Source organism: Megascapheus bottae, chromosome 12 (assembly GCF_031878675.1).
Source record: "Megascapheus bottae isolate mThoBot1 chromosome 12, mThoBot2.hap1, whole genome shotgun sequence".
NCBI lineage: Eukaryota > Metazoa > Chordata > Mammalia > Rodentia > Geomyidae > Megascapheus > Megascapheus bottae.
Window position 1 is genome coordinate 6947956 of NC_143520.1, and position 12678 is coordinate 6960633.

The 12678-nt window shown below is 39.2% G+C and overlaps 1 protein-coding gene across 5 annotated transcripts in view; it reads left to right on the top strand.

Moving 5' to 3' along the window:
• Positions 1–10168, top strand: part of Nfe2l2 (NFE2 like bZIP transcription factor 2) — a 31285-nt gene extending 21117 nt beyond the window's left edge. For 4 of the 5 annotated variants that reach the window (XM_090342575.1, XM_090342578.1, XM_090342579.1 and 1 more), the window contains exons 2-5: positions 4890–5156; positions 6159–6248; positions 7489–7680; positions 8480–10168. In XM_090342575.1, the coding sequence (XP_090198701.1) occupies positions 4890–5156; positions 6159–6248; positions 7489–7680; positions 8480–9709 (1779 nt within the window). In that variant the 3' untranslated portion in view covers positions 9710–10168. Of the gene's footprint in view, positions 1–4402; positions 4419–4889; positions 5157–6158; positions 6249–7488; positions 7681–8479 lie in introns of those variants that run through there. The other variant, XM_090342576.1, reaches the window with a different exon arrangement.
• The last annotated feature ends 2510 nt before the right edge of the window (positions 10169–12678 follow it).

Here is a 12678-nt window from a genome sequence, read left to right on the forward strand (position 1 = left end):
AGAAACTAGGTATATTTTGTTTAAATAGCTGTAAGCCCCCTTTTGTCTCCTACCATTCTCCATTTTATTTCTCTATACTTTTACTCATTCTATAACATTTTGAACAGCTACTTCATAATTACTGTAGCAACACAATCAAGAGTTAGGAAATGAATATTCATATACACAAAATATATGAATATGGGCAGGCTGTAAAGAATGATATCTCATCTGCCTTCTCTAGAATTCTGAGAAAACAGTTGACATTGCTATTGTATATTTTCTTATAATACTATGAGACAGAAACCATGGAAAAGTAAAATGGTAGATAAATATTAGAATTGCATTGTGTGTGTGTGTGTGTGTGTGTGCATGAATGTATGTGTGCATATGTGTGTATGTATGTGTGTGGTTAATGAGAAATAAGGGTCCTCTGGACTTTCCTTCCTGAGTTGGCCTTTAGCTGCAATCCTCAGATCTCATCTTCCTGAATAGCTAGGATTATAGGTGTGAGCCACTGGCACCTGTCCAGTCATCAAGATGATGTATTGTATTTTAAACATATCTACTTGGGGGGCCAGGAGTTTGGCCTAGTGGTTAAAGTGCCTGCCTAGCATGCATGAAGACCCGGGTTCGATTCCTTGGTACCACATACATAGATAATAAAAAGCCAGAAGTGGTGCTGAGGCTCAAGAGGTAGAGCTCTAGCCTTGAGAAAGTCCAAGGACAGTGCTCAGGCCCTGAGCTCAAGCCCAGGACTGGCAAAAAAAAAAAAGAAAAAAAAATAAACATATCTACTTGGTATCATTTTATTTTACTTTTTTTTGGTGATATGGCTTGAACACAGGGCCTTAGTGCTTCCCTTGACCCCTTTTACTCAAGGCTAGTGCTCTACCACTTTGAGCCACTGCTCCATTTCTGATTTTTAAGTGATTAATTGGATATATGCCTGGGCTGGCTTTAAACCATGATCCTCAGACCTCACCTCCTGAGTAGTGTTGATGTCATTTTAGTGAGCATTGTGACTACAAGTAGAATCTTATATATCAAAGTATCTCTAAAAATAAGCAAATAATTCTTTTCATGTATTTTTATTATAATTAATAGAAGGGTTACATTATATTCACCAGATAGAAGGTGCATTACTTCACATACATTGATACCCTTTCTCATGTCTTGGTCCCCATATCCCACCCTCCACCCTCGCCCCTCATCTGGTTTTCCTCCCTTCCCTATCCGACTTCAAATAACCAAATAAGCATATATACAATATATCAGATAACCAGGTAAAATACTGTAACAATATGAGATAACCAAGGACAGCAAAAGAAATGAGAGATAACATAGTACATTAAGGACAACAATCACTCATTATATTATAAAGCAAATAATTTTTAAACAGCATGATTTCTGAGCATAGGCTCAGATTATGTCATAGCATGGTTTTCAGAGTGATAATTCAGTAATAAAAGATCTGAAAAGGGCCGGGAGGATAGCCTAGTGGTAGAGTACTCACCTACCATACATGAAGCCCTGGGTTTGATTCCTTGGTACCATATACTCAGAAAAAGCTAGAAGTGGTGCTGTGGCTCAAGTGGCAGAGCACTAGCCTTGAGCAAAAAGTATCCAAGGACAGTGCTCAGGCCCTGAGTCCAGGCCCCAGAACTGCCCCGCCCCCCAAAAAAGCTATATTTACCTGCCATTAACTCTGCATTTAACCTTCAGATAGTACAAAAACAAGCCACAAGGAGGGAATATATCTTCCCAGATCATGACTGGAAAGTATACTAAACCTTCATGTCTCATAACTTTGAGGGTACCAGGGGTTTGCTTCATCAAGAATTAAGAACAACTGGTGAGAGATAAATATTATACTAACTGAATCAAACAATAATATTTTGCTGCAATTCCATAAAATCAGTTTTAGGCAGTAAATACTCATTAGTAAACTTTCTAGGAGATCCTTTTGTTGTTTAATAAATTCTTCAAAATTCATTGATGCCTCCTTTTGCTTCTATTTCTATTAATTTAGGTTATATTTCTGTACACAGCAAAAATATAATTCCTCTGTCAGGTTTTGTTTAAAAGTATTTGATATTGTCTGTAACAGATGAGCAAGATGACAAATGTATGCTTTCTTTGTGTGTCCATCCTGGGGCTTGAACCCAGGGCCTGGACACTGTCCCTGATTGTGTTTGCCCAAGGCTAGTAGTGCTCTACTATTTGAGCCACAGCTCTCCTTTTGACTTTTTGGTGGTGAATTGGAAATAAGAGTTTCATGGACTTACCTGCTGTGGCTGGTTTGCATTGCTATCCTTAGATCTCAGCTCCCAACATTTTTGTATTAGGCCAAATGAATTGTCCAACATTTCTGTTTCTTATTAGTGTCTTATTTTGTATAAGCCAAGTTTAAAACATAATCTGGAACACATTTAAGGGTCACTAAAGGACAGACAAAAAATCAGATACTAAGTGGTGGACAGCACTAGAAGGTTCACACTAGCATTTTCACTGGATATAAGGAAGTACCTGTTGAAATGCTGGGCAAACTGACCTGTCTTCCTCTCCCTTCTCACGTTTTGCTCATCTGACATTTGGTCTCACATGGACTCACCATAGGTCAGGCAGCTGTACTTCTTCAAAGCCTGGGATTTCTGTGTGGAAGAGCAGTTTTAGTTCTTCCTTCGGCACTTCCCTTCCCTGCTGTCTGATGTCACATTTTTGCTTGTTATGGGCTACACTCTAGCTATTATTTCCTCTTAGATAATGTTCAGGCTTAGCAGAGAAATGGGTCAGAGATGGGTCGTTTGTGGTGTAAGTCATGCGCCCAGTCACAGGGCTTCTAACAGGAAATGTATGCTGTCTGTGTGGTCAACACAGATCAGCAATGAGCCTATTTGTCCACCCAACAAAGCCTTTAGGTTAACCAATATCTGCTGTTCTTTTTCAGTTTAACACTTCAAATGTTTCATACAATAATAAATCTCTGCAGGCATTTCCAGTCTGAAAACTATATGACAATCTGAGTGACACATTATGACATTAGCCATAATAAAAAATAACCATTGTTTCTGCATTCCAAATTTCTGATGAGTGTCTGAGTTTAGGGACCACTAGCCAGTTAGTTAAAAAAAAAAAAAAAAAGTGTGCTCCTGAGTAAGACTGTCTGGATTTATACTTCGACTTAACCATTTTTAATGAGTAACTTTTCAAACTAACATATTCTTTAGGTGTAAAATGTAATAGTTTGTATGTAGTAGCTTAATGTTTCCTTATATGTGTTTCATATAAGGAGCCCTTAAAATGTTGTATATTGGCCCAGATTAGGATGATTCATACCACTTAGGATTCCAACAACTAGCTGGAGTCGAGCTAGTTGTGCTGCTCCAGAGGCAGCTTATGCTTTGTTTGTTGGATAAAAATAGTCAGACTGGAGGAACAGTGGTTATTTTTATCTGTAGGAGGCTGAGAGGAGCAGGAGCTCTAGATCTCTACCAGGCAGTCAGTCTTGCATGGTGCCAGCCCTCATAGAACTAAAGGATTGGCTGTCTTTGTTTTGTCAGTCATGGGTATAGAGCTCTAGAGCTTAGTACCTGGGCACTATCCCTGAGTTTTGCTCTACCACTTTGAACCATAGCCACTTCTAGTATTTGGGTAGTTAATTGGAAAGAAGAGTCTCATAGAGGAGTTGCCTGCCTAGGCTGGCTTCGAACCATGATCCTCAGATCTCAGCCTCCTCCTAATTAATTAGGATTATGGTGTGAGCCACCAATGCCTGGCTAGCACTAACATTTTTATATATCATATCCATCATCGTCTCAACTGTTTATTTTCCCGTCTTGATTTTTCCAACCTCAATTTCACTTTATTTTCAATATGAATTATTACATGGAAATGGATCTAAATTTTCTGTTTGTAATTTTCTGAAAACTGGCAAAAGCTGCTTTGGCACATTTTTGGTTGAGAATGTAATATATATGTTCTTCCTTATATTGTGTCTTACTAAACTGAAATACTACTCCCTGTTTATAAGAGTCTTTGAATATCTTAAAATTTTGTACCATCAGTCTTTCCTTAGAGCAGTGTTTGGTTTCTGTTTATTTAGTGGCTACAGGTATAGCCCTCAGTGATAGACCATTTAATTACAGCATACCTAGGGTCCTGGGATGGGTCCCCAAAACATCCCTCACGCCCAAAAAAGGAATTTACAAATTGAGCCATGGGCAGTCTTTCTCTTTACCAACTTTTTCATGCCCTGGAAAGTAAAGCTCAGGTCATCAGGAAATTATTTAATAGGTGAATCAGAGCCAAGAGTAATGGGAAATGAAGATAACTCAGTAAAAGATGAAAACAAAAATATTTTATAACTGTCAGTTTAACTTGGATACTTCTGTCAACTATGCATGCTGAGGAAGATAAAACTCCATGAGTTTTTAGTGGTACGTTTTAAATCCTCTTTCTTATCCTATGTTATGCTGTAATTTATATGCTCTTAAGACTTGTTGGGGTGTGTGTGTGTGTGTGTGCATGCAGCAGCAGCAGCGGACTTTTGTGCCCTGCGTGGCTTTGAACTGAGATCCTCAGATCTCAGTCTGAGTAGCTAGGATTACAGGTATGAGCCACTGGTGCCCGCTTGGGATTTGTTTTAATTCAAGGATATGTGAAATATTTGTCACTTTGCCCATCTACAATCCAATCGTTTTATTAGTGTTTGATCCATTAGAATGGATGGGTATGTGGTGGTGGTTTTTAGTGAAAAGATTGATGGAATTAACTGGCTATTCAGAACACTCAATCTGTGTTCTCATTCTTATTTTGCTTGCATTTGCCCATAGTAAACAATGAATACTGTGAATTAACCTCTGAGGACCATCTTAACCATGACCTTTCCGTTTTTATTTTAAATATAGGACATGGATTTGATTGACATACTTTGGAAGCAAGATATAGATCTTGGGGTAAGTCGAGAAGTGTTTGACTTCAGTCAGCGACAGAAGGAGTATGAGCTTGAAAAACAGAAAAAACTTGAAAAGGAAAGACAAGAACAACTCCAAAAGGAGCAAGAGAAAGCCTTTTTTGCTCAGTTACAACTAGATGAAGAAACAGGTGAATTCCTCCCAGTTCAGTCTACCCAACACATCCAGTCAGAAACCAGTGGATCTGCCAACTACTCCCAGGTATGAAGTATTCAGGAAATGTACACTCTGGATTTGAATTTTCAGCTTTACTTGTTTTTTTCGTTTTTTTTTTTTTCCTATGCCCTTTGTGACCCCATCAGTTTTTCAAGTTCCCATCCTCAGCCTCCTGATAAGTTCAGTATCTGAGGTACTTAGTTACTTTAAGGATTGGGCCACAAATCACATGAAATAACCTTGTAAATTACATATCAGCAACAAAACCACAGGCAGTAATAAAGCTAGTTAAGTAGGCATTGCTTGTGGTATAATGGCAGGAATTGTCCTAATTTCATGTATTAACTAATCTATTCAATGTAAATGAGCAAATAAAGCTCAAAATTATTCATTTTTATCCAAAAGAATTGTGGTAAAGCATTTGCCTAATACGCATGAGGCGGTAGGTTTGATTCCCAGCAATGTATTAATTAGGTTTTAAAAAGAAAGAACTTTCTATGACATACAAACCCTTAGCCTAATTGTAATTAAGTTCTAAATACTAAGTCCCAATGATTGTAAATAGAGATTCCCTCCTTGAGCACTTGTAAGTTAAAACTTGTCATTTAAAATATGATGTAAAAATCAACGTTAATAAATTCTTTTTAAAAAAAGGGAAAAAGGGGCCCGGGAGTTTGGCCTAGTGGTAGAGTGCTTGCCTAGCATGCACGAAGACACGGGTTCGATTCCTTGGTACCACATACATAGAAAAAAGCCGGAAATGGGGCTGAGGCTCAAGAGGTAGAGCTCTAGCCTTGAGAAAGTTCAAGGACAGGGTTCATGCCCTGAGCTAAGCCTGGGACCGGCAAAAAAAAAAAGGGGGGGGGGAGAGAAAGAACTAAGATTTATGTAGTCTGGTTTAAGACTGTGCACCAAACTGATTGCTGAAATAAGTACTAGCTTGTAAACCTTTATGGACATGAATCACGAATCTTATACAAGTCATGAATCCTTAGCATAACAAAATTTTAACTTTTTGTTCCTTCATGTCTTTTCCTTTTCATTTAGGTTGCCCACATTCCCAAACCAGATGCTTTGTACTTTGATGACTGCATGCAGCTTATGGCAGAGACATTCCCATTTGTAGATGACAATGAGGTATAAAACATGTGATTAATAGTAAAATTGACTATATTGAAAGTATCCTGGTTTAATCCCTTTAATGTGACTCCAGTAGGATGAAAATTTTTACCATGGAAATAATTTGTCAAGGAAGCAGCAGATGTTTCTAAAAAGACTCTTGCACAGTGCAAAAGCACAAACACTTGCCATTGCATAACCAAGAAACATAAATAGGTATAACCATGGAAACAACTCATTTATTGTAGGTATATACAGGGTATATACAAGACAATTTTTTTTTTCTGTGTGTGACAGTCCTGGAACTTGAACTTGGAGTCTAGGCACTACCCCTTAGCTTTTGTCCTATACTACTTCGAGTTACAGTTCTACCTCCTTTCGTGGTGGTTAATTGGAGGTAAAGAGTCTCACAGCCTTTTGGGCTGGGATGTAGCTCAGTGGCAAAGCGCTTGCCTAGCAAGTGCAACATTCTGGGTTCGATCCCAGTTCCAAAAAGGAAAAGACAAAAAAATATATATGTATACAGTTAAAAAAAAAATCACAGCCTTTCTTACCCAGGCTGGCTTCAAACCCAAGCAAGTTTGGGAAGAACTACTTTCCATTTCAGAACTCCAGGCAACTAAGAAGTAGTAAAGTACAGCATATTAACACATTCAATGTCTTTCAGTACGATCTCAGAATTAAATCAGATCTCAGGATTATAGGTGTGAGAGACTGGCACCCCGCTTTGGTTAAAAAATATTTAGTCTGTTGAGGACTCGTACTAGATGATGTAGCTACAAACTGGCAAACTGGGTCTTGAAGATTCTTCTTACCTACTAGGGTTTTTTGTTTTTTGTCGGTTGTGGGATTTGAACTCTAGGCTGGGGCATTGTCCCTGAGCTCTTCAGTTAAAGGTTACCACCTACTCCTTGAGCCACAGCTCCACTTCTGATTTTCTGCTGGTTAATTGGAGATAAGTCTTACAGACTTCAGTGCCCAGGCTGGCTTTGAACCACGATCCTCACATCTCAGCCTCCTGAGTAGTTAGGATTATAGGCATGAGCCACTGTGTCTGGCTTTGAAGGTTTTTTTTGTTTTTATGCCTGGGATAAAACAAGACACTAAATTATAAATTTGAAGTCATTTGGGTAGTGGGAAAATATTGTAGATGAGTCATAGGTGGTCAGTAAAGTATATAATGGTAGCTGGTTCTATTTTAAAGTGTTATGATAGTGCTTTGGAGCTTACTCAGTAGTAAATGTCTTGTCAATTTTAGGTTTCTTCAGCTACGTTTCATCAGTCACTTGTTCTGGATATTCCCAGTCACATGGAGAGTCCAGGCTTTGTGGCTTCTAATCAGGCTCAGTCTCTTGAAACCCCTTTTGAAGTAACCATGACTGATTTAAACACCATCCAGCAGGACTTTGAGCAAGTTTGGGAAGAGCTACTTTCCATTCCAGAGCTACAGGTAACTAAAAAACCAGTGTAGTACTGAAGTATATTCCATATATTTGTGTATTTAATGCCTTTAGATTAGGCACTGTTTATTAAGTACCTAATTAAGCCACCTAATTAAGAAGGACTTGAAGGTGCTTTTAAATTAGTCATGAGAGCTTTCCAGGCTTTTTTTAAATTAAGTAGTTGTACAGAGGGGCTATAATTCCATAAGTCAGATTATGAATATAATACTTCTCGGTCAGTGTCACTCTTCCATCCCTACCCTCAAGTTACATAGTACAATTTATATAATGCACCACTTATCTAACTGCATAATCCTTCCGTTTGTGTGACTCCCTCCCTTTTGTCCTATCCCCAAAACAGGCTTACTTTTAACAGCACTTTTATTAAATGGGATGAATATTTAAGAACCATTCATTCTGAACCTGAAGTATGCCTTAGGAGCACTGAAAATGGTGCCTAAAGTTTAGGTATACTCAAAATGGAAATTATCTCTGAATTTGAAAGCCAGGCGTGGTGGCTCACGCCTGTAATCCTAGCTACTCAGGAGGCTGAGATCTGAGGATGGCGGTTCAGAGCCAGCCCGGGCACTAAAGAACGGGCACTAAAGCACGTGAGACTCTTATCTCCAATTATCACTAGAAAATGGAAAGTGGCACTGTGGCTCAAGGGGTAGGGTGGTAGCCTTGAGCTGAAGAGCTTGGGGCAACGCCCAGGCTCAGAGTTCAAGTCCCACAACTAACCAAAAATAAGTTATATAGTAAGATTAACATAATCTTGATTCATATAATATAAATTTCTTTCTACAGTGTCTTAATATTGAAAATGAGAAGGTGGTTGAGAATACAAGTGAGGCTCCAAGCCCAGAAGCCAAACCAACAGAAACAGACAACAGTTACCATTTGTACTCATCAGTCCCCTCACTGGAAAAGGAAGTCGGAAATTGCAGTCCACATTTTATTAATGATTTTGAGGATTCATTCAGCAGTATCCTCTCTACAGAAGATCCCAGCCAGTTGACAGCGAACTTGTTAAATACAAATGCCACGTTAAACACAGATTTGGCTGATGAATGTTATTCTGTTTTTATAGCAGAACCCACTGTCCATAACAGCTTGCCCTCCTCCATTACTACAAGCCAGTCATTCTCTGAATTTCTCAGTGGGCTCATTGATGACTCTGATTTATCACTTTGTAAAGCTTTCAACCAAAAGCATTCTGAAAGCACAAAAGAATTCAATGATTCTGATTCTGGCATTTCACTGAACACAACTTTCAGCATAGCATCACCGGAACACTCAGTAGAATCTTCCATCTATGGAGACCCACCACCAGGCTTCAGTGATTCTGATATGGAAGAGCCAGATAGTACCCCTGGAAGGGTCAAACAAAATACTAAAACACAGTCAGTAGTGCATTCAGATAATATAGAGCAACCTCTGTCACCAACTCAAGGACACAGTGCCCCTATGCATGATACCCAATGTGAAAACACACCAAAGAAAGAATTGCCTGTAAGTCCAGGTCATCGAAAAACTCCATTTACAAAAGATAAACATTCAAGCCGTTTGGAGGCTCATCTCACAAGAGATGAGCTTAGAGCAAAAGCTCTTCATATTCCATTCCCTGTAGAAAAAATCATTAATCTCCCTGTTGACGACTTTAATGAAATGATGTCCAAAGAGCAATTCAATGAAGCTCAACTTGCCTTAATTAGAGATATACGTAGGAGGGGTAAGAATAAAGTGGCTGCTCAAAATTGCAGAAAAAGAAAACTGGAAAATATAGTAGAACTGGAGCAAGACTTGGGTCATTTAAAGGACGAAAAAGAAAAATTACTCAAAGAAAAAGGAGAAAATGATAAAAGCCTCCATTTACTGAAAAAACAACTAAGCACCTTGTATCTTGAAGTCTTCAGCATGTTACGTGATGAAGATGGAAAACCTTACTCTCCAAGTGAATATTCCCTACAGCAAACAAGAGATGGCAATGTATTTCTTGTTCCCAAAAGTAAGAAGCCAGATGTTAAGAAACACTAGGTTTGGATTGACCTTTTTTGAGCTAGTGAATTGTGTGTGGGGTTTTGTATTGTTAGACAAAAACCTCCTGTGATGTCAAATACAGACACATACTTTATAAAGTAATTCTATGCAAAATAGCTGAAACTAGTGTAGAAAACATGAGACTCTAAACATGAAAGCATCAGTATGTTGAATCAGTAGTTTCATTTTTAACAGTGAAGTTAATTTCTTAGAACACAGTTTGAGCTAATTTTTGTGTAAATACTACAAGCCTTATTTATACTGTTCTTAATCTCATTTGTTACATTCATAGATTTATATGATAGGACAAGACCTCCAACTAAAAGAAAATTATTGCAAAACTAACCATAGTTTTTTAAAATATTATATGAAAAATTGCATTTTTATATTAAATTGTTTAGCGCAGGCAAAACACTTAAAAGAGCTGGCACTAATAAAGGTGTATTATGATTGTTATTTCTTTGGATTCATTTTTTTATTCACAATATTTTTCTATAGGATCACTATCCATTTGTTAACATACTGGAAATTTTTTTTTCAGTTATAGGACTTGAACTCTGGGCCTGGGTGCTGTCCCTGACTCTTCAGCTCAAGACTAGTGCTCTACCACTTGAACCACAGTACCGCTCTGTTTTCCGGTGGTTAATTTGAGATGAATCTCACGTGGACTTTTGTGTCCTGACTGGCTTTGAACCGTGATCATCAGATGTCAGCCTCCTGAGTAGCTAAGATTAAAGGCATAAGCCACTGGTGCCAGGCCGAAATTTTATTTGTGGATGGTTTTAAGTGAGGTGCTGGTAGCTCTCACATTTCTAGCTACTCAGAAGGCTGACATCTGAGGATTACAGTTCATAGCCAGTTGAGGCAGGAAAGCCCATGAGACTTACCTCTAATTAGCTACCAAAAAAGCTGTAAGAGGAGCTGTGGTTCAAGTGGTAGAGGGCTACTCTTGAGCAAAGAAAGCTCAGGGACAGCACTCAGGCCCCAAGTTCAAACCACAGAACCAGCACACATATGCATGAAAAGAATGATAGAGTACAAATAGTGTGGTACAGAGAAAGTGTACCAAGATAGTTTCAATAACCAGGTACATTTGAACCAAGAAAATGTTACCTATTGACAAGAAAACTTTTAAATCAAACGAGTGCTTCCATAGTTTGTAGTACCAATAAAACCAATATCCCTGAGCTCCTAGACCTTACATCTTAATGAAAGCTTAAGCATTTTTAGAAAAGGGTGGGAAGACAGAAAATAAAAATTGGGTTGTAAACAGGAAGCCATATTGAGGTTGCCAACAGTCCAAAGGCAGCAGCCAAGGCCAAATTGAGAAAATAGCAACAGATGAAGTATAAACCAGGGAAAGTATGGAGGAGGAAGGCAGGCACAGCACAAAGCCTCGTAAGCCTTTCTGAAGGCTATTTAGCCTGGAATCAAGTGAGGCCTAGAGTCAAGCAGGAGCTATTGACCAGATTAAGCAAGATTACCATCAGATAGTCCCTCTGGTTGGTGGAGTTTAGGGTAGGAATAGGGAGACCAATTGGGAGTTCATGCATTAGGGCAAAAGGTGGATTTTGGTTTAGGAGCATAATAGCAAAGGGTAGAAGATAACTAGTTTCATATTTTGGAATGCCTTCTGGTTAATAGATTGGAGTTGCCCAGGAATAGGGAACTCAGTAGAAGTAGGTTGGAAAAGAAGTTCACATTTAAGTGAGTTTGGACAAAGAGGATCCAAGATCAAGACCCCTCAAAATACTTGGAAAATATATGCCACCATTTCTACTCCCTAACACATCAAACCTAGAGCCTCTACACATACTGAGCAACCAAGGGACCAGGGACCTATATCAAGTCCCATTTTTTCCTTGAGAAAGGGTATTACCACATAGTTCAAGCCAGCCTCTGCTTCCAGGAATGCTGTAATTATCGACTTGGATTATGAACATCTTAGGATGGCTTCAGGTGGTTCATCTGTTGTGATCCTAACTATTCAAGATGCCAATACCTGTATGATTGAAGTTCAAAGCTAGACTGAGAACGAAAGTTCCCAGCATCAGTTGTGACCAGGAAAGCATGCATGGGCAGCAAGAAGTCAAGCTCTGGTGGCAGCCATTTACAACACCAACTCTTCCACCTAGAGCTGCCACTTGTGCTTTGCTGTTAAGTATATTTAGGGCTGGGAATCTGACCTAGTGGTAGAGTGTTTGCCTAGCATGCTTGAAAATGTAGGCTCGATTCCTCACTACCACATTCATGGAAAAGCCAGAAGTGGTGCTGTGTGGTTCAAGTGGTAAAGCTCTAGCCTTGGGGAAAGTCCAAGCACAGTGCTCAGGCCCTGAGTTCAAGACCCAGGACTGAAAAAAAAAAGTAGGCAGGGAGCTCTATTTAGGCGAGGAGCATGGCCTAGCAGTAGAGCGATCACCTAACATGAACAAAGCCTTGAGTTTGATTCCTTAGTAGCACATATACAAAGACGAAAGTAGGGCTGTGGCTCAAGCGCTAGAGTGCTAGCCTTGAGCACAAAGAGGCATAGGGCCATTGCTGAGGCCCTGAGTTCAAGCCCCAGGATTGGCCAAAAAAAAATTATATACACGGGGTGTGCGTGTGTGTATCTGAAACTGAGAGTTTGGCCTAGTGGTTGAGTGTTTGCCTGGCATGCATGAAGACCCAGATTTGATTCCTTGGTACCACATACATAGCAAAGACTGGAAGTGGTGCTGTGGCTCAAGTGGTTAGCCTTTGAGAAATACCAAGAACAGTGCTCAGGCCCGGAGTTCAGTCCCCAGGATTGGTGGAAAAAAAAAAAAACCCCAATATACAAAATACAAATATTTAGAATAGGCACTCATAGCTAATCATTCCCTTTCCCTTGGTCTCATCAACCACTAGGACTATATGGTGTACACGTCTACCAGACTTGGAAGTAGACTAATTGGGCTTGCTGCCCATCAATTCATATGACGAATTCT